We start from the raw sequence: 23143 nt of genomic DNA on the forward strand, positions 1-23143 counted from the left end.
ATGGTACTTTAGTCTCATCTGTATCAACATGTTGTGTTACTGCAAGTGATAGTGGTATTGAGTCCACAGTGCTGGATACAGATGGAGATACGTCACTGAAAACAGAGCTTGCATTCAATATATCTGTGGTGTCATCACTTGAACGTTCTACATCCATTGGAGTTGTGTCCGAATAGGTCATTGTCTTATCAGTCAAAGGAGAAACAGAAGTCTTTTCTGTCTGATCTGAGAGAGCACTGGAGTAAACGTCAGCTGGAGTTGCTGTTGACTGCTCCGTGGTGAACTTTGCGGAAGCTGTGGGAAGTGCAGTGAGATTTATGATCATTTCAGGCGTCTGATCTCCTGAGTCCTCTTCTGTTGATGTCAAAAAAGAACTTTCCTCTGGTGTTAATGAATATTCATCGAACTTGCTTGTGGTGACAGATTTTTCCATACCAGATGACACTGATATTGGCTTCTGAGTACTGAAGACAGATGAGGATGAAGTAAAAGCACCTTTTGAAGTATCACTTGAAAGCAGTGTTGTTGTTATGATGCTTGAGACTTCAGCGAAAACAGTAGTGCTGTCTCCAGAAAAATCTGTATCTGTGGCACTCGGGACGGATGTAGTTTCTGACTTCATTGTTGATGGACTGACAGAAGCAAACGAGTCCATTACGGTAGGTTGACTGCTTTCACTTTCAACCTCAACATCTGGAACACTGGTAAGGGATGGTACTTTAGTCTCATCTGTATCAACATGTTGTGTTACTGCAAGTGATAGTGGCATTGACTCCACAGTGCTGGATACAGATGGAGATACGTCACTGAAAACAGAGCTTGCATTCAATATATCTGTGGTGTCATCACTTGAACGTTCTACATCCATTGGAGTTGTGTCCAAATAGGTCATTGTCTTATCAGTCAAAGGAGAAACAGAAGTCTTTTCTGTCTGATCTGAGAGAGCACTGGAGTAAACATCAGCTGGAGTTGCTGTTGACTTCTCCGTGGTGAACAATGAGGAAGCTGTGGGAAGTGCAGTGAGATTTCTGATCATTTCAGGCGTCTGATCTCCTGAGCCCTCTTCTGTTGATGTCAAAAAAGAACTTTCCTCTGGTGTTAATGAATATTCATCGAACTTGCTTGTGGTGACAGATTTTTGCGTACCAGATGACACTGATATTGGCTTCTGAGTACTGAAGACAGATGAGGATGAAGTAAAAGCACCTTTTGAAGTATCACTTGAAAGCACTGTTGTTGTTATGATGCTTGAGACTTCAGGGAAAACAGTAGTGCTGTCTCCGGAAAGATCTGTATCTGTGGCACTCGGGAAGGATGTAGTTTCTGACTTCATTGTTGACGGACTGACAGAAGCAAACGAGTCCATTACGGTAGGTTGACTGCTTTCACTTTCAACCTCAACATCTGGAACACTGGTAAGGGATGGTACTTTAGTCTCATCTGTATCAACATGTTGTGTTACTGCAAGTGATAGTGGTATTGACTCCACAGTGCTGGATACAGATGGAGATACGTCACTGAAAACAGAGCTTGCATTCAATATATCTGTGGTGTCATCACTTGAACGTTCTACATCCATTGGAGTTGTGTCCAAATAGGTCATTGTCTTATCAGTCAAAGGAGAAACAGAAGTCTTTTCTGTCTGATCTGAGAGAGCACTGGAGTAAACGTCAGCTGGAGTTGCTGTTGACTTCTCCGTGGTGAACAATGAGGAAGCTGTGGGAAGTGCAGTGAGATTTCTGATCATTTCAGGCGTCTGATCTCCTGAGCCCTCTTCTGTTGATGTCAAAAAAGAACTTTCCTCTGGTGTTAATGAATATTCATCGAACTTGCTTGTGGTGACAGATTTTTGCGTACCAGATGACACTGATATTGGCTTCTGAGTACTGAAGACAGATGAGGATGAAGTAAAAGCACCTTTTGAAGTATCACTTGAAAGCAGTGTTGTTGTTATGATGCTTGAGACTTCAGCGAAAACAGTAGTGCTGTCTCCAGAAAAATCTGTATCTGTGGCACTCGGGAAGGATGTAGTTTCTGACTTCATTGTTGACGGACTGACAGAAGCAAACGAGTCCATTACGGTAGGTTGACTGCTTTCACTTTCAACCTCAACATCTGGAACACTGGTAAGGGATGGTACTTTAGTCTCATCTGTATCAACATGTTGTGTTACTGCAAGTGATAGTGGTATTGACTCCACAGTGCTGGATACAGATGGAGATACGTCACTGAAAACAGAGCTTGCATTCAATATATCTGTGGTGTCATCACTTGAACGTTCTACATCCATTGGAGTTGTGTCCGAATAGGTCATTGTCTTATCAGTCAAAGGAGAAACAGAAGTCTTTTCTGTCTGATCTGAGAGAGCACTGGAGTAAACGTCAGCTGGAGTTGCTGTTGACTGCTCCGTGGTGAACTTTGCGGAAGCTGTGGGAAGTGCAGTGAGATTTATGATCATTTCAGGCGTCTGATCTCCTGAGTCCTCTTCTGTTGATGTCAAAAAAGAACTTTCCTCTGGTGTTAATGAATATTCATTGAACTTGCTTGTGGTGACAGATTTTTCCATACCAGATGACACTGATATTGGCTTCTGAGTACTGAAGACAGATGAGGATGAAGTAAAAGCACCTTTTGAAGTATCACTTGAAAGCAGTGTTGTTGTTATGATGCTTGAGACTTCAGGGAAAACAGTAGTGCTGTCTCCGGAAAGATCTGTATCTGTGGCACTCGGGAAGGATGTAGTTTCTGACTTCATTGTTGACGGACTGACAGAAGCAAACGAGTCCATTACGGTAGGTTGACTGCTTTCACTTTCAACCTCAACATCTGGAACACTGGTAAGGGATGGTACTTTAGTCTGATCTGTATCAACATGTTGTGTTACTGCAAGTGATAGTGGTATTGACTCCACAGTGCTGGATACAGATGGAGATACGTCACTGAAAACAGAGCTTGCATTCAATATATCTGTGGTGTCATCACTTGAACGTTCTACATCCATTGGAGTTGTGTCCAAATAGGTCATTGTCTTATCAGTCAAAGGAGAAACAGAAGTCTTTTCTGTCTGATCTGAGAGAGCACTGGAGTAAACGTCAGCTGGAGTTGCTGTTGACTTCTCCGTGGTGAACAATGAGGAAGCTGTGGGAAGTGCAGTGAGATTTCTGATCATTTCAGGCGTCTGATCTCCTGAGTCCTCTTCTGTTGATGTCAAAAAAGAACTTTCCTCTGGTGTTAATGAATATTCATCGAACTTGCTTGTGGTCACAGATTTTTGCGTACCAGATGACACTGATATTGGCTTCTGAGTACTGAAGACAGATGAGGATGAAGTAAAAGCACCTTTTGAAGTATCACTTGAAAGCAGTGTTGTTGTTATGATGCTTGAGACTTCAGGGAAAACAGTAGTGCTATCTCCAGAAAAATCTGTATCTGTGGCACTCGGGAAGGATGTAGTTTCTGACTTCATTGTTGACGGACTGACAGAAGCAAACGAGTCCATTACGGTAGTTTGACTGCTTTCACTTTCAACCTCAACATCTGGAACACTGGTAAGGGATGGTACTTTAGTCTGATCTGTATCAACATGTTGTGTTACTGCAAGTGATAGTGGTATTGACTCCACAGTGCTGGATACAGATGGAGATACGTCACTGAAAACAGAGCTTGCATTCAATATATCTGTGGTGTCATCACTTGAACGTTCTACATCCATTGGAGTTGTGTCCGAATAGGTCATTGTCTTATCAGTCAAAGTAGAAACAGAAGTCTTTTCTGTCTGATCTGAGAGAGCACTGGAGTAAACGTCAGCTGGAGTTGCTGTTGACTGCTCCGTGGTGAACAATGAGGAAGCTGTGGGAAGTGCAGTGAGATTTCTGATCATTTCAGGCGTCTGATCTCCTGAGTCCTCTTCTGTTGATGTCAAAAAAGAACTTTCCTCTGGTGTTAATGAATATTCATCGAACTTGCTTGTGGTGACAGATTTTTGCGTACCAGATGACACTGATATTGGCTTCTGAGTACTGAAGACAGATGAGGATGAAGTAAAAGCACCTTTTGAAGTATCACTTGAAAGCAGTGTTGTTGTTATGATGCTTGAGACTTCAGCGAAAACAGTAGTGCTGTCTCCAGAAAAATCTGTATCTGTGGCACTCGGGAAGGATGTAGTTTCTGACTTCATTGTTGACGGACTGACAGAAGCAAACGAGTCCATTACGGTAGTTTGACTGCTTTCACTTTCAACCTCAACATCTGGAACACTGGTAAGGGATGGTACTTTAGTCTGATCTGTATCAACATGTTGTGTTACTGCAAGTGATAGTGGTATTGACTCCACAGTGCTGGATACAGATGGAGATACGTCACTGAAAACAGAGCTTGCATTCAATATATCTGTGGTGTCATCACTTGAACGTTCTACATCCATTGGAGTTGTGTCCGAATAGGTCATTGTCTTATCAGTCAAAGTAGAAACAGAAGTCTTTTCTGTCTGATCTGAGAGAGCACTGGAGTAAACGTCAGCTGGAGTTGCTGTTGACTGCTCCGTGGTGAACAATGAGGAAGCTGTGGGAAGTGCAGTGAGATTTATGATCATTTCAGGCGTCTGATCTCCTGAGTCCTCTTCTGTTGATGTCAAAAAAGAACTTTCCTCTGGTGTTAATGAATATTCATCGAACTTGCTTGTGGTGACAGATTTTTGCGTACCAGATGACACTGATATTGGCTTCTGAGTACTGAAGACAGATGAGGATGAAGTAAAAGCACCTTTTGAAGTATCACTTGAAAGCACTGTTGTTGTTATGATGCTTGAGACTTCAGGGAAAACAGTAGTGCTGTCTCCAGAAAAATCTGTATCTGTGGCACTCAGGAAGGATGTAGTTTCTGACTTCATTGTTGACGGACTGAATATTTCAGTAGAATCAGTCGTTGCAATGGATCCATAAGACTGAGTAGTGGTTGGCTCATTTTTTTTCTTCTCTTCATGCGGAGTGGCAGGTGTGGAAGTTTGTTCTAACACACTAGTGCCAGGACTAGGTGTTTGATGAGTGCATCCTGATTGTACTATATTTGAAGTTACTTTACTTTCCATTTGGGCTTTAGCTTCTGTATGTGTAAAGGTTAAACGTGAAGATAATGCTAAGGTAGAGATATGTGGATGTGGGCTGGTTGTAAACATATTTACAGTTTGGACTACTGAACCCTCCTCCTGCGTTATAGATACCGCATCAGTTCCAACTCTCTCTGTAGAGGAAGTTAAACGTATTGGGCTGACTCTAATCCCTCCTTGACTTGTGATTTTATCCTCCGGAGTTTCAATCGGTGCTTCAGATTTTGAAGATTCAGTACCTCCTGCAGCTGGTGTGACCTCAGCCTTGGCTATCTGCTTAAGAGAGGGTGCACTACTAAATACTGAAGAAGTTGTTGTGCTTAAGGTAAATCCTTCTGTGGTCTGGATCTCTTTCCTCCCCTCTACATCTTGAGTGGGGCCTCTTGATGATGTTGCTGTTTCCCTATCAGCGTCAGCGGTGGAAGGACTATACACAGTCTCTAACACAGACTCTGTGCTGTCTTTAATAGCTGGACTGGGAGATGTGCTCTCTGTTTCCGCTATGATTTCATCTTTATCTTTGTCTGTGTAAAATCTGGTTGGAGAAGTAGTTGGAGATTCATCCTCAGTCTTCTGTCTCTGAGTCAGATTTGAGTCACTTTTCCCATGGGCAGGAGTTCTTCCTGTCTCATGTGTCCCTTTTTGTACAGACATAGTGCTGAAAGCAGGGGTTTTCACATTAGCCTTTGATGTTTGGGTTTCTTTAACTGCTTTGGTTCTCTGTGGCTCAGTTGGTGTTACTGCAGGAAGAAGGTCAGTAGTATCTGTGGAAGCCGAGCCAGCCACAGTTATTTGTGGAGTTTCCAGTGGAATCTTGTCTTCTACTGTTGTGGCAATAACAGAGGTTAAGTCTTTGTGTTTTTGGCCTTTTGTGGTCAGATCATCCCCTAATTGAGGAGGCATTGATTCAACGGTTGGCCCTCTGTCAGGCTCAGAGACAACCATATATGGGGTTTCTGTAAAAGCCAGAGGTTCTGTAGGTTCCTGTGTAGATTTAGTGAAGCTACCATCAGAGAAATCAATCAAAATCTGGGTACCTTTGGCCTCTTTTTCTTCCACGCTTTGAGGCTCCAATGTGATCTCTTGTTTACCATTAATAAAGCTGATACCTGGGGTGATGGTTATGGTAGCTTGTGGGAAACGTTCTGGGTCTCTGCCTTGTATGATTGTCTCACCAACACCTACAGAGGGAGTGGGATGGTCCAGCAAAACTGGTGTGGCAAGAGACTGAGCATTCTGTGATTCTGAAGCCTGGTTAGCTGTAAAGAAAATAAAGGAAAATTAGCACATGAATATTTAGTTTATGCATTAAAAAAAATACCCAAGGAACAATGTTAACATATGAAAAGGCAGCAAAATTACACCATTCCTAACTTCCTATTTCTTCATTCAACATTGCTGTAATTCACATGCTAGCATCACAAAGCTATCGTGTATAGCACAGTGCTGTATAGTACATATGGTACAACTGTTAATCTGAATATGACTGTGTTGTGGAAGTGTTCAAATTATCATGTTCACTCCTTGTATATAACAAAAAAAGGAAATTCCTTGAAGTAATTCAGATCTTAGCTGTCTAAGTCTAACACAGAAGCAGCATTCTGTTTCCACTGCAGCAATGTTATCATCAGCCGCCTACACTATGTTGCCAAATGGGTTTATGTATTCCTATAAATAAACAAGATTTGTCTGGCTGGAAGTAGTCCACATACTGTTTAAAAGGTAGTGGCTTTAGACTGCTGCAAAAAATATGTTCATCCAAAGCGCTTTACTTAGGAAACAGTGAACAAAAAAATGAACTTTACTGAAAATGGACCTGATAACTGAGGCACAGCATGGCCTGTCCTCTCTGGAAATCATCTGTTTAGCCTCATTACAAGAGTGAACATTTCCACTTTTACTTTGCAAGCAAAGAAAAGAAAGGAAAAGCCCGTTGATACTAAGCCATAGAATTATGAATTTAACAAAGATGATAACATATACAGTGCTGGCTGTAGAAAGAAAAGCTGTGATTAATCTTAAAATTAACAGTGTTGCTATGCTCCTTACCCATGTTTGCATCTGTTCATAAACAAATTGAATAACCTCTACCTCCTTCTCTCTCTCTGTTTCTGCCACTTGTTCTCTCTCTCTCTCTCTCTCTCTCTCTCTCTCTCTCTCTCTCTCTCTCTCTCTCTCTCTCTCTCTCACTCTCTCTCTCTCACTCCTTTCCCACAAATGACGATTAACAAAAATTACTGGTTGCAACAATAACACCTGCAGTAGCTCAGCTTTGCAAAAAGACACCTGTTAGAAATCCAGGTAAGGCCTGGGAACTAGGCAATATTCCCACTTGTCGGATCCACACACATTCAGAAACTATCCGTCTCTCACACACAACAACACACACACAGTCCTTCTCTAGTCTTCATCACCTGTCAGCATTATGTAGCTGTCCAACTTTCAAAGAAACACAAGTTCAGCTTGCATTCAAGATTAGTTACAAATTAGGTAAATACTTCAATGAACTGGACAAACTGGGATTTACCTAAAAACTCTCCTATTTTGTTCTTGTTCTACTCCCAACCAGTATTTAAAGATTTGGGTTGAGGGAAATTAGAGTTAAATGTGTAACAACTGCTGGAATTGTTTTTTAAAAGCAATCATTTTTTAACAATCACATTTTTTAGTTTAAACATTTTGAAGTCGTTTTACATATTGAGTTTTAATAACTCATAATGGGCATGAATGTCATGATAATTGATTTTCTTTTCTTTTCTTTTTTGTCTTTAATGACTTTTAAAAACAAGAATTGGGTGCACAAGTTTTAATTTAATTTGGATTTTCTCTATTCCACACAGTATCAAAAGTGTACACACAGGCTCAAATATATACTCTCACTTAAATACCTATGGCCATTTAACTTGTCTTTAGCTGACTTCTCTTTAACTGACTAGGGCTGTTAGTTTATCTGCCAGCACAAAAAAGATTTTTGATGGCACTCACTGGATTGACCACTAATCAGAACAATGGGAAGGTTCAAGGAATTCATTCAAGTTCTAAACTGTAGATTAGCACAAGTTGGGAAGATCTCTTGGAGCTATTTATAAGCAACTGCAGATTTAAAGACCATCAGTTATTCGTATGTGTCACTTTACCAGGTCTGGAAGAAGAACCAAACTGTCGCCCTCAGATGAGAGGAAATTGGATGTTCAGGAACAACCTAGGAGCCACAGAGGCTTAATCCTGTCATGAAACTCCTGGAAGAGCAGTGTCACAGTCCACAGTGAAGTAATTTTTACATCACCATTGACTGAGATGGTGCCGACCAAGAAAGAAGCTTATGCTTCTAAATTGACATCCTTAACCTCAACAGAAATTTGCAGCTGTCTACATGAACAAGTTTTTCCAGAGAAAGTCTTTGTCTTGTCTGACCATAAAACCTAACAGCAATTACAAGAGTTATGTTTGGAGGAATAAAGGTGAGGCTTTAGCACAGAACACTGTACAAGCTGCTAAGTATGGTGGTGGTGATAGCATCATGCTCTGGAACTGTTTTGCTTCCAGTGGTACTGGTTGATTGCACAAAGTTAATGAAATTATCAAGGAGGTCTACCTCCAAATTTTTCAACTTCATCTCAAATCAACAGCTAGACAGTTGAAACTTTTGGGTTTTCCAAGAGGACAATCCCAAACACACATCAAAACTGGTTTTGGAATGTATAAAGCAAGCTAACATTAAGCTTCTGGAATGGCCTTCCCAAAGCGCAAACCTCAACCCTATTGAAAATTTGCAGATGACACTTAAAAGCCACTTAAAGGCCATTTAAACCAACAACTTTAAATTAACTCTACCAATGCTGCCAAGAGGACAGTTCAAACATCAAGCCAGAATTATGCCAAAATACCAAAAGTGTCTAGTCAAGGTGCAACTTTCTAGGAGGCTTTAAACCAAACACTAGTGGGGAAGTATGCATAGGTTTGAAACAGTATGCATCAGAAAAATCTAAAGTAAATTCAAATTCATTGTTCAATGATTGTATGCTGTGCAATCATTCAACCCTAACAAAAGAACGGGTCAAAGAAATCATTAAAAGCCCCCAACTTCAGTGCAATCCATATCCATGAATAACTTATGTAGACTACAACTAGGTCAAGATGAGACGCAGGACAAAAGGTTACAGCAGAAAATACTGCATGGAAACTTGGTGGACAGGTAGAGCATGAGCGAGTGTGGGACTGGCCTTAATGGAGATTACGATCCTTGTCTGCTTCTAGTTTTGTATATGCATGATAAGGGAGTGCTGTCAACAAAGCTAGCACAGCAATGTTGAAACACAGCAACTCACACCCAGCCCTTATTAATTTGTTTCAAATAAGTCTTAGAATTTTGTAAGGTTACCTGGTGGAAGTGGACAGGCAAGTGATATTAGCTGTTAGCACTAGCTAACAAATGCTAACAACTAACATGTGAGCTCAGTGGTGCAAATAACAATATGACAGGGATTTCCAGTGAATTTAATTACCTGAATTTAACAATTACCATACAATGCCAGGTCTCCATAGCACTATATCTATATCAAAGTGAAGTGTAGATAACTTAGCCTGCACCACCTTGTGGTACTGAGGCATATTCATATTCATAGACTCTAGGTATTAGAGTTTCCACTATTTTCTGATTGTCTCTTAGTGTTATAAGTTTGATAGCTCTCACCAATGGAGATGTTGTCAAAGCTAAGTATTTCTGTGCACAACACAGTTATACAGGAGTGTAATTCCAACAAGGTAAAATAGGTGAGGGTTGTTAGAGTTTACTGCATAAATGTATGTGAGAGGGTTAAAAGTACAAACCTTGCACAAAATAGCATTAATAAGTATAATTAAAGTGCAATCCTCTTATCAAGGACTTTACAAAAATGCAATTAAGCCCACTTCTAAAAATGTTAAGTACTCTTATAAAGATTTGTTTAGCAAGCTTTCGTGGACTGGATGTTAAATAGATGTTTAATTACTGTAAGAATGTACTGTTGGTGGTTTTGTGACATCTGTGGTTGCCACGCCTCAGAGTACCAATATTTCAACAAGTCATAATATGCCATATAAACACTAAGCACTAAACAATGAATTTAATTGTCAGCAATTAATCAGAAACACATGTGCACAGTTCACAATAACTCTGACAGATTTTGAGGTGCTCTAAACAACAATTCATTGATATTATTGTGCACTTTGTTACCATGCATCCAGACGGCACACTCTTCCCAGTGCCACAATATTTTCCAAAAGCTTTTCCCACACAAACTGGGAGGGCAGAAAAGAGAGTGTCTCAGCTGAGCTACATCACATGATGTAGCAGTAAAAGTAGCTATAATCACCCACTTTGGTCAGGCAGCCTCCAGCTGTCCTGACAGAGAATGGAGACTGTGAGTTAGAAATGACATCATCTTTTGAGGTGGTGTCCAGTCTGCACTGAAGAAAGGCATCTGTGGTTACTCAGGTAGACTGCCAACACACCTCTGCTATTGCCAGGCTGGCTGTCAGCAAGCTGGTACGTGCACACACGAGGAGAGAAATACTGCAGCTGCATAGTTATTTGCAGTACAAATACAGAAGTACAGACAGAGTTTGTATTTCTTTCACAGAGAGGGCTCTCTTACACAAGCAATGTCATGTGCATTCTTGGCATCTAAACCAACAACACTGGATATACACAGTGCTTATGGCCACATTAGCACTTTCATTGTGTATAATTTGGAAAGCAGATCATTGCTCTCTCAGGTGGGCTTAGAACCTACCACAAAGTTATTCTCAGTTTCTGCAAAATGACCAGTTCATTCACTTGTATGCTTTCCAATTTAGCAGATCCCTACCCTTCAACACAGACTGCTCTCCAGGGACAAGAAATGAGTCACCATAACAATATTTGAAGCTCAGATGCAAAATTCATGGAGCAAAAAACGGTGCAGCTGCTGTTTGCATGTGAGATCATCCAATGTTGGCCCAATGAAGCCAGTATAGAGGAACACAGAAGTGCCACTGATGATTGCTTAATGAGTTCCCTGGCTGTAACTGACTCATACAACCAAATCACTGCTTGCTAAAAGATTTCACAACTAAGTGTAAGGATCAGATTTAAAGACTTCTTCATAAAGCTTTCATGTCTGCTTTGTGGCTTCTGATGTCACCTGTGGTGAACAGCTCACAGCTCCTTACTATCATTCAGTCTGACTTTTGGAGCTTTATTAAAATAATAGACCATCATTTATCTTTAGAAATTTAGTTCTCTTGTGCTCGTGGTTGGGAAGTTATGCAAACAAGACCACCACTGAAAGCAACATTTAGTGATTTTCACGTTTTACTGTGACAAAATATATTTAAATTATTCCAACAATTTAAAACATAGTTTCAGTCTCAAACATTTGAATTATGCACAAAACCAGGTTATTTTATCTCACTATTAAATATAAACAGCTATAACAATAGAATTTACTGTTTTGGGAAATAATCCCATCAAAAACTGCAGTGAATCATTTATGATCAGCTTGTCCAAAGGCTTGGGCTTTAACTCACAGATGGCGCTGGTCACACTCTCTAAATGTCTCTCTTTGCTTCATATTATTATTATCTTTCTCTTCCTGTGTTTTTTTTTTTTTTGTCAAAATCATCCTGAAATTACAGTGGGGCAAAAAAGTATTTAGTCAGCCACCGATTGTGCAAGTTCCCCCACTTAAAATGATGACAGAGGTCAGTAATTTGCACCAGAGGTACACTTCAACTGTGAGAGACAGAATGTGAAAAAAAAATCCATGAATCCACATGGTAGGATTTGTAAAGAATTAATTCGTAAATTAGGGTGGAAAATAAGTATTTGGTCACCTCAAACAAGGAAAATCTCTGGCTCTCACAGACCTGTAACGTCTTCTGTAAGAAGCTTTTCTGTCCCCCACTCGTTACCTGTATGAATGGCACCTGTTTGAACTCATCATCTGTATAAAAGACACCTGTCCACAGCCTCAAACAGTCAGACTCCAAACTCCGCCATGGCCAAGACCAAAGAGCTTTCGAAGGACACCAGGAAAAGTATTGTAGACCTGCACCAGACTGGGAAGAGTGAATCTACAATAGGCAAGCAGCTTGGTGTGAAAAAATCAACTGTGGGAGCAATCATCAGAAAATGGAAGACATACAAGACCACTGATAATCTCCCTCGATCTGGGGCTCCACGCAAGATCTCATCCCGTGGGGTCAAAATGATCATGAGAACGGTGAGCAAAGATCCCAGAACCACACGGGGGGACCTGGTGAATGACCTGCAGAGAGCTGGGACCAAAGTAACAAAGGTCACCATCAGTAACACACTACAACGGCAGGGAATCAAATCCCGCAGTGTCAGACGTGTTCCGCTGCTGAAGCCAGTGCATGTCCAGGCCCGTCTGAAGTTTGCCAGAGAGCACATGGATGATACAGCAGAGGATTGGGAGAATGTCATGTGGTCAGATGAAACCAAAGTAGAACTTTTTGGTATAAACTCAACTCGTCGTGTTTGGAGGAAGAAGAATACTGAGTTGCATCCCAAGAACACCATACCTACTGTGAAGCATGGGGGTGGAAACATCATGCTATGGGGCTGTTTTTCTGCCAAGGGGACAGGACGACTGATCCGTGTTAAGGACAGAATGAATGGGGCCATGTATCGTGAGATTTTGAGCCAAAACCTCCTTCCATCAGTGAGAACTTTGAAGATGAAACGAGGCTGGGTCTTCCAACATGACAATGATCCAAAACACACCGCCCGGGCAACAAAGGAGTGGCTCCGTAAGAAGCATTTGAAAGTCCTGGAGTGGCCTAGCCAGTCTCCAGACCTCAACCCCATAGAAAATCTGTGGCGGGAGTCGAAAGTCCGTGTTGCTCGGCGACAGCCCCAAAACATCACTGCTCTCGAGAAGATCTGCATGGAGGAATGGGCCAAAATACCAGCTACTGTGTGTGCAAACCTGGTAAAGACCTATAGTAAACGTTTGACCTCTGTTATTGCCAACAAAGGTTATGTTACAAATTATTGAGTTATATTTTTGTTATTGACCAAATACTTATTTTCCACCCTGATTTACGAATAAATTCTTTACAAATCCTACCATGTGAATTCATGGATTTTTTTTTCACATTCTGTCTCTCACAGTTGAAGTGTACCTCTGGTGCAAATTACTGACCTCTGTCATCATTTTAAGTGGGGGAACTTGCACAATCGGTGGCTGACTAAATACTTTTTTGCCCCACTGTATCTGGTTCCCTCAGGCAAAGCATGCCATTCAGCAGCAGTCACTGATAACACATAAACATGTGGTAGGGGTATCCCTCTTACTAAATGACTGAAGACTTACAACCAGTAATTTGAAACACCACAGAACCATGAGTACTCCCTCACTGTAACTAATTATGTTTGAGTCTATGCAAAGACCGTAGTTATATATTATCAAAATTCAGAGATCAAGTCCATTGAACCATAACTTAACCACTACTGTTAACGACCTTAATGGCTCGTACAAATAAGGACAGTAGATTTTAAGCCACCCATTCACCTGATGTAAACAAAATGCTAAAGAAGAAACCCTTTACAGTTGGCTTTGCTATATTCACATATCCGTTTTCTGCATTCTCTCCATAATTTTGTCTTTACAGACCCAAGAGGAACAACCAATTTGCAGCTACTCTACATCAGCAACATTACAATAAATGGGCCTAAAACACAGCAATGTGAACAAAGTGCAAAACTACACTTGTAACATCAGCCTTTCTTTTCATTTGTCACTCCTTTAATCTCACAACAAAACAGAGGAAAAAAAACTGCACTGAACAGAAAAATTTCACAAGAAAGCTGAAATATTATGGTATTGTTGGAGCGTCTTACCTGATGCAGTCTGAATCTGCGTAGTGGTGGTCTGGTTATCTGTGATCACTGCAGCTGGATGGGCTGTTGTACTGGCCACCGTTGAAGTCGTTGGAGCAGATATAAAGAACTCTGTACCAAACTCTGCTGCTGTTTCGTCCTCCATCAAGGTGCTACCAATTCGCTCTGTCACCTGAGTGGAAGACTCATCAAAGACATGGACAGCTGCTGAAGATTTCACTTCCTCAGTTAACATTACACTGTCGATCAGGATGATTGTGCCTGGTGAAACTTCCGGTGTTGGTGGTGTCTCAACACTGCTGGCAGTATTTGGTGTCACTGTGGTGGTTACCTTCACCTCACTGACACGATGGGTGTTATTTAAGGGTGGAATGGCTGTGATTGTATCATCAATTCTATTGGTGTCTGAAGGGCTGGCTGAGCCATCTGGTTGGGATGCCCTAGTAGGTGGCTGACCCTCTAAACCTATTATAGGATAAATGTCATCGTAGCTCAAATTATCGTCTGTTGCTATATCACTGATTGAAGGTGATGGTGTTAATTGTGAGGAGCTAAGCATTTCCTCATGGCTAACTTCAGATGATTTGGTCGGAGTGTCAGTGAGATCAGAGATCGATGTGATGTTCCTAGGATCTATGACAGTTTCCTCTGTCTCCCCTTCAGCAAACATGAGCTCGTTGCGGAGAGAAGCATCTGGTATAGGGACGTCAGGCTGAATCGTGCTGACCTGAATTACTGATTGATCATCTGACTCATCATCAGACACTGTGGCATGAGTGCTTTCCACCGTGATCTTAGTTTCTGTGGCTGTGCCACCATGGGCAGCAGCAGTTTCCACAAAGGTTACATTTTGATCATCAGTGCGAGAATCTGGCGCAGCTGTTACATCATCATCGTCCTCATGGTCGTCTTTGATAGTGGGTGCAACTGTTGTGATTAACTCTTCCTCATGGCCTGCTGGGGTGGGGCGAGGTGGAGCCATGCTGGTTGAGAACATAGATGGAGGATCTGTAGAAGAATCTGGAGAAACGTCTGCCTCTGATGTTTTTTCAGATGTCGTAGTTGTCAGAATGGTGCTACTCTCCAGTAAAGGGATGGAGGTACTAGGACTGATGATGTTGGTGGTCATTTCTACCACAGATACATCCACAAAGGAAGTCTGGCTGAATACCATTCTCCTTCCTATACAACATACATAAGCACATGATCACAAAGTCAGAATGAATTTACGTATCAAACAGAGCTTTTGGTTGGCTAAAGTGACATTTCTATCACATTACTGATCTGGATAGCCAAGATTCATTGTTTCATTGTCAACATTTCACAAACACCATATTGATGTACATTAAGAAGCCAAGATTACAAACAGTAATGTGATTCAGCAGGTCAATTTTAAGTCACCCTTAATAAGTTTGCGAGATAAGTCTAATGAGTCTGTTGCAGTCAATTCACGATAGCAGCAAAAATAAGTGGCCACCCAATATTTAAATACCAAGTTTCCTAGAAACTTCCCTGTCAAAGGCTTCCTCTCTCATATCTAGCTTTAACAGTTATTCATTAAACTTCTTCAAATAAATTGTTGAAACCACAGTAACAAAGTTTTACTGTGCATTATAGGGCATGGAATCAGTGAGATTACCTCAATTTTATTTGAACAGCCAAGTGCACTTTAAATGTTTCTATGAGCGTGCTCTGTGGGAAAGGGCAACCATGTGTTTAACAGATGAATTAAACACCATATAAATCATAAGTAATCTAGTGTTGTGGTTTGGTCAAGAGCTACCCTGGCTTTTTTATTCGTGTATTCAACCCACCCGATTATCTGAAGAGCAGCCCTTGACTTGATCACTTGATTACAGTGATGGTGTTTAAAGTTTACTATTACAATTATTAAGACGTTCTTTTAACACTGGTTCTCCCCTGTCTTCCCAAGATCACTTTCATCAAAAGTTATCTCATTTACTCATAAACACCAGTAAAGCCGTTTTAGAAAGCTTTCCTCTGGGGCGCAGGCAGAATCTGTAAAGGCAGCTGTTGACCATTACGTAGCAGACCCCTTTCCTCATGAAACTATCTCTGATGTAAGGTGTGACATATGTTTTTCCCTTACAGGAAAAACTGTGCTTGCTCTCAGAGGGAGTGCATTATGTCACCAACGAGTTTGAGCTGTTCCCTTTATTCAGACCTTTGTTTTCTTTAGGCCACTCCAAAAATCAATCAGAGACTAATTTTCCAATTTTCCCACTGCACTACCTCTTCTCTCTTCGTCTTTTTGTCTAATCTAAGTAGAGTCGATTTACACAATATTCCTTTTATTAAGATATGATCAGGCGTGGGAATTCAGGAAATGATGGAGTGAATCCTGCCAAATTAGAGTACTTGAAAAGCACTTACGCTGGGAGTGTAAATACAACACGAGTGAGAGGGCTGACATGAAATACACAGAGCAGAAGCTGAAGGTGGCCCATTTGCGTGAACTCTGCAGGGACTTATCACCACGAGAGTTAGCATGGCCCAGGGGCAGTAAATGGCCAGGCAGTGGGCGGCTTATCTGTCCAACTTCTCATTTGTAAAGATGGAAAGGCCAGGTCAGAGGTCAGCAAGGATGACTGAATTTAGAAGTCCAGCAGTAGCTTTGTCCATTATCCAAACGTCTGCTCTGATAAGTACAAGTGAGAATGACAGACAGCAAACTGACAGAGGAAATGAGAGGTGAAAGATGGAAAGGTGGTAGATAGCGAGGCTAAAAAGGCTGACAGATGTGGCATTAGTTGCTTTTGGTGTTTCTCTAAATGGCAACTATCACCTGTCATTTTCTGTTGTTTTAAGAAAACCGATTAGTTAAGAACACTCACATTTTAAGGGATTAAATCTAATTCTGCCTACTTCCAGTCAACCATGAAACGTCACTATTTATAAAGATCTACAGCTATAATTCCTTTCCCTCTCATGGTCAGTAATTATCACAGTGTGCAGCAAGAGTTGGCGAAAAAAAAATTTTTTTTAAAAATCCTCATGATCTTATTTAGTGTTTAGGTTGATTCTTTGTTATAATGTGCAATTAATTTGACTTTATATATTACCAAGATTGATATCTTTAAATATTCAAAATTGCACTCAAGTGCATTAACTTGTTTTTGTTTGATTCACAATAACATTGAGGTTGTACGAGGGTAAAGCTTAAGAAACCTTGATTAGCCCAGCTGGAAGCAATAAAGAGTCAAACAGATATAAACTGTTCTCATTCTCTTAAGCAAACTTTTGGTCATTATTCCTCAATCAAGAAAAAAAAGTCAGTCTTTTGCTTTCAAAGAAAACAGAGTTTACCACTATGAATTCACTTTTCTCTTGGCTCGCTTTTTTGCCTCAGAAATGGGCGGGAGACAAACTTTGAGACAGTGAGGTCAACGGGATGCTGTAGTCTGGCACATGACATGCCGTGCTCAGAAGAAAATCCTCCCTCAGCGTTGCTCATGTTGCTGTTACTGAAACTATGCAATCGCAAGGCGTGAAACAGATGCAAACTAAGAGGGAGGAAAGAGAGGCTTTCAGATATGTTAAAAAGGTCAATTTGATTCAGATATGGAAAAGTGTAATGTGGTGCAAAGACACAGAAAATCAAAGGGTGGAGAAGCAGGAGTGAATGTAGGAGATGAGATCATAGCTCCTTACAGTCAAGCATGGTTTTGTTAGGGAGTGGTCTGTGTCTTTGGTCACTTTCTGTCTCTTCTAACATATACGTCGCATATGTAGGTAACACTTTGTTCCATTACAAACTCCAAATGCAATAAGGAGTAACAACAGGAATCTTGGAGTGAGTTTTTACCTTTAAAGCAGTAAGCCCCAAACTTTCTAGTTGGTTCTGGGAAGCCAGTCTGATTTCTGTAGCGATACATGGTCCTCACGCCGAGTTGGCCTCCGCCACACTTAGTTCTGGGGACTGCGACAGGATGCCGTACGCTGCCATCGGAGAGCCAGCCGTAGTCACATCTGTCCAGCCCCTGTCTCCAAGCAGCATGCAGCTGTCCGGGACTTGCCAGGACAGCTTTCCTCTTTTTACACTCTTCACTGGCTTCTTCAAAAGTCATCTTATGGGTCACGGGAGCATAAAAGACTTGACCTGATAAAAAATAATGAGAAACAGTGGCAAATGTAGATGCACATAGGCGAAATAGCAACAAATCATCTGTGGTCACAGCAACACAAAAAGAGGGTTTATTACCTAGTAGATCAGAAGTAATTTCTCCTTTAAAATGTATTTATTATTTTTAGATTGAAAACATACTGAAATAGCCTATACTTTAGATTTTTACTCCATTCTGACCTTTCAGAAAAGACCAACACAGCTGACATCAGTCACAGCTGTGCAGGGCAGAGACCCAAAACATCTCCCACCAATCATATTTAGGACAACAGTAGTTCTTTCATTATATTATTCTGAGGTGGGATAGCAATGCTGAAAATGTGCCTGGCCTGTCCATAAATATGTTTGTATTGCAGGACATTAGGTTTCCCCAAAGTGGGTAGAGCAAACACCTGCTGTTTCCTTCCTTCATGTTCATGTCAGAATCTCTGCAGAATGACCAGTGTGAACGTTTGTCTATGCTCACAGGATTATATAAATGAAAAGGGTACTAAAAGCCAAGATCTTAACTAAAACCAAACAACATTAAGAGACGATGGCAGACTGCCTATATGTTTTCAGTTAGTTTTGGGCGTAACGTTTCAAATATCCCTTGATGGTTTCATCCCATTGATTTACCATGGCATTGAGATTAGGAGATGTCGTTCACACAGGAATGTTTTCCCTTTTAAAAACAGATAACATACGTTATATCCTCAAAAAAACTATTTGATTTCAGTATTTTACACGGTGGTTTTACTGGACCCTTCCTGCTCTTTAGATATCATATTGATGACTGCTATAAGCATAAATGGAGTTCACATTTTGTTTAGCTATATTATAAGATCCCTGGAATTACATAACTATAGAAAAAAAGCAGTCAGTGTCTTGCAGCTCACTCATTAATTTTCATGGTTAATTTATGGCCAAGTTATTACACTTAACAACCTCGAACACATCAAACCACATCCGCCAAGCATGTCTGTTCCTAGATCATAAATGGTCAGAAAACTGAGACAATATTACAATATAATGGAAATGAATATTCAGGTTGTTGTGGGGTGCCAAAACTTTCCTTGTTCAGTTCCAGAGGAAGACCGCTGTAACATGTCAGTCATCTCTATCGATTTTGTCCTTTCATTTCTCGTCCATCTCTATTCTCTAATGCACACAATAATGATGAGGGGTGTGTATATGCATATGTGTATATGTCCTCAGCGGATGGGTTCACGTTTATGACTCGAAGACTGTGACAAATATATTTGAACATATATTGTGTTGACTAAGATGACTGTGCAGTACAAATCCTAAGGTAGCTGATAAAGCACTTTAGTAAATAACAGGAATAACAGGATGGACAGAGAAAAAAGACAAACTAAGACTTCCCATAAACTGGGCCAAAGACCTTTAATAACCCCATTATCACATTTTTGTTGGTGTCTCATTCAAAAACCACTGTAGAAAATATGTTTCAAGTCCCACTTATAAGGAAACTGGAAAAAGGTCACCCACATTCACCAGCTTTTATATTTAAACAAGAACAAAAGTGTGTTTCCAAACTGTAAAAATTAAATGTACTTAAGCACGGATGATGATTTGAAGGCTTCTTAAGTTCAGACTAAACATGGGTCAGTGCTACGGAAGGACAATCCACTACTTACCATCCAGTTTGCCTACATAACAGTACACATCGTAGGTCTCTGTAGGTTTTCTGGTTCCATACGACCTGACACCAGGTTTATTAGGAAGGTTGCCATGACAGCCCTCTCTTGGCCTTGTAATTGGGTATCTGTATAAAAAAAGAGAAACAAAGAGCCATTTTAAAGTCTTTGTCTTTCACATCACTCCAGAATTCAGTCGGACATATAGAGCATACGTGATTAAACAGCAGTGTTGTTGTCTCTGGGACAGGCAACTGAAATGCAGCTAACCTCACTGTCTGGTCAGCAATCCAACCGGCATCGCATTGATCAAAGCCGTCCTCATAGGCTGCTTTCAGTTGCTCATAGGTTGCAATGTTTGCTCCAACGTTTTCACAAGTTTGTACAGCTTTCTGGTAGTCCAAAGTGTACCTGCTGATGCTTGATCGGTAGTGAAAGACAACACCTAACGATAAGCAGTGAAAAATGAAAATGAAAATTAAAAACTCAGGCATAGAGTGATCTGGAAGTCATTAGTTTAACTTCAGCGCTGTAAATTATGGCAAACGTCCTATAAAGCACCCTCTATGTGTGATATAACTAGGTCACTCAGCTTCTTCGGAAAGAAGGATCTCTGCAATAAATGGAGGAGCGACACAAAATGCAGTTCACCACAAACAAACGAGAGAACTCCATATGATGCCATGGCCCTGAAATCCCCATATTTGTGGACAGTAAATAGACGCAAAAGATATGATTGATAGTCATAATTAACATTGCAGAGAGTTGGAAAAGAGGTTATGCAGATTGTAAACCAGTGAAAACCAAAACTATCTGAGTGTCCCCCCCCCCACCCATGTTTTCTACATGAGTTATATCTCCCAGCGTACTTCTCAAATGAGAGCATGTAGAATGCACATGACACTAGGTAAGGATTGATGACCCCACCCTCCACCTCACCACATCCCCTACCAGCATAAGGGCGCTATCATTTTTAGGATGCTGAAGAATACTGCCTCCCACAGACATACTAACGCTTCCTGTGTGCCCGTAAAATGAAATAAAAAATCTATACTGACACGGTGGCACCCAATATTACAGCAATGCACTGTGTTTGAATGGATAATGAACTGATAATCACTGGAACTAAGGCACTGCTGTGGCTGATATGGAAAATTACCAAAAAAAAGGTCATCTGACTCTTTTTCAAGAGAGCGTCACCTCTAAAATAAAAGCTGTGGTTACTCTGCATGACTAACGGTTAGCTGCTGCTATCAATGTAAGCAAAAGGACGCCCATAACTTTCCCATCCTGTTTACATTTCTGTCAGCACTTGTGTGGCATTTCACTATTATTAAGTTTTGCAGCATCCCACCTCTACAATTTTAAAGTTTTTGTCTAATTCCACCATAATAGAGGAAGGATACTGGGAATCTCTTACCGCTGACATCAAGGTTAACAGTATCCTGGGTGTCTTCAATCCCGAACATGACCTCGCAACGATAAGTGCCAGCGTCACTGGCACGCAGCTTCACAATTGTGAGCGAGGCGTCACCGACAACTTCAGGGTGGCTGGGTACTGATACACGGTTCCTGTAGCTTGAGCCTAGCTTGATGATCCCATTTTGTGCCACCAGCACCGTGGACTCTGTTCGTCCCTGTATTTTGCTCCATTTGATCCGCAAGTAATCCTTGTTGTAAACGACTGTTCCACTGGGACTGATGACTGGTGCTGAGGTTGGGATTGTGGAAAAGTAGCAGGGAAGATTTACCTTCCCTGAGAGGGACCCTATGACTGGTTGGATGACTGATAATGCATTTGAGGCTGAAAGGCAAAAGGCCAGAGTTAGATGGAGTGCAAGTTCATTTAATGTTTCTATTTTAATGGCAACCTTCTTTATTGTTTTATTTTATTCAAAATGCACATATCTCCTCTTCAATTTTCACTCTTATCCTAACAGATCGAACCAGACAGTATGAAATGCACAAGTCATTTGCACTGATAGGGTGTGACCACTGCACCAAGCCTTTAAAAAAGCATCCATTATGACTTGACTCTTGGAAAGTTAAACCTCAACTTTAAAATGATGGGTGTGGGAACATATTCAACACAAGGGCAGTGTATGTGCAGCATGTCTGCATCAAGTTATAGATAATCAGGGAAAGAGGGAAAGTCATCATGGTTGTATTATTTCATGAAAGTTTGCTGCTAAGCTCTGTGCATGTTCCTGCTTTTTTTAAAAAAAGGATAAACTAAATAAGCAAACCCACAAAAACAGAAGTATGTCAGTGAACAGTATTATGTGTATTCTGCATGTCAGATAAAGTTCTAAATGCAAATGGCAATAAGATGATTACAGTTATTTTGGATGGGGTAGAAAAGCATTCACAGGGAATAATGGGAGGAATGCTCCGTGCGGACAGGCCAAGAGGTGTGAGTCTGTGTGCTTCAACAGAGGGTCTTATTAGGATGTGGGATGAAACCAGCTGTTCAGCTTCCAGACTGGAAGCAGAGTCTAATTGAAAGGTGTCCATCCCATACCCAGAGACAGAGACAAAGCTATGTGGACAAGTAGTATGCAGGTCCTAGATTGTAACCCTCAATTCCTCTTGACCTACCTCTAAGTAGAGTCTTGCAGGTTTCACACAGCAAAGACTGGAAGAAACTTATCAAACATGCTAAACAGTTGCTCTGGAGCTATAAGAAGAGTAGAGGAATACAAAGGGAAAAAAGGGCAGAGGCAGGGAGAAGAATGGAGGGAGGGATGTGGGTGGGGAGTGACTAAAAAAAAGAAAAACAGAGAAAATCCAAAACTTAGGCATGGAACCAGGGAGCAGGAGAAAGAGGAGTGACTAAAAAACAAGGGAGGAGAACTAACCCATTCAAAGCTTACCTGTTGCAGCTGCAGCTTCACAGAGGCAATATAACCACAGGACATGCTTTATATTCAGTATCATCTGTTGGAAAGAAGAAGAAAAAAGGAAAGGGAGTGCAGCTTAGGAAGCAAGAAATTTAAAGTTTAAATGTTAATTGCATCCACATTTGGCTTATGGAGAAATGCAACTCCTACAGTAGGTTATAACAGACAAGTCTGTTTAAGCACTTTTCTAACATTATGGTCTGTAGAGAAAAAAAATACTCCCCATTTATTAAGCATGTGTATTCGCAAAATATCCACATGAAAAAATAGATGTTCCAACGGGCTAAAGTGTGATTTTAATACGTTTAATACGTTGTGTTTATAATATCTAACATTACCAAGCATGATCTTTTATTCGTCTCTAACTAAGATGTTGAGCTTTGTATGTCTCGGGGGTTCAGATGTAAGACTCCCTGTGGGGTCGGAGTTGTGAGTTTGTGGAGACAGAAGGACAGGAGCACCGAGCCC

General features: G+C 40.9%; 1 protein-coding gene across 1 annotated transcript; it reads right to left on the minus strand.

The window, feature by feature from the left end:
• Nucleotides 1–1256: 1256 nt before the first annotated feature.
• LOC145432371 (uncharacterized) lies at nucleotides 1257–22937 on the minus strand. Its single transcript, XM_080309166.1, has 9 exons — nucleotides 22649–22937; nucleotides 21196–21579; nucleotides 20046–20220; nucleotides 19776–19903; nucleotides 17818–18111; nucleotides 13992–15173; nucleotides 5344–6363; nucleotides 1574–1716; nucleotides 1257–1343 (listed from the first exon to the last, which is right to left on the minus strand). Exons 1-9 carry the CDS (start codon nucleotides 22710–22712, stop codon nucleotides 1257–1259), a joined length of 3477 nt encoding a protein of 1158 aa, XP_080165292.1. The 5' UTR covers nucleotides 22713–22937.
• Between the last annotated feature and the right edge of the window lie 206 nt (nucleotides 22938–23143).

The sequence above is a fragment of the Astatotilapia calliptera genome, chromosome 12 (assembly GCF_964374335.1).
Source record: "Astatotilapia calliptera chromosome 12, fAstCal68.1, whole genome shotgun sequence".
NCBI lineage: Eukaryota > Metazoa > Chordata > Actinopteri > Cichliformes > Cichlidae > Astatotilapia > Astatotilapia calliptera.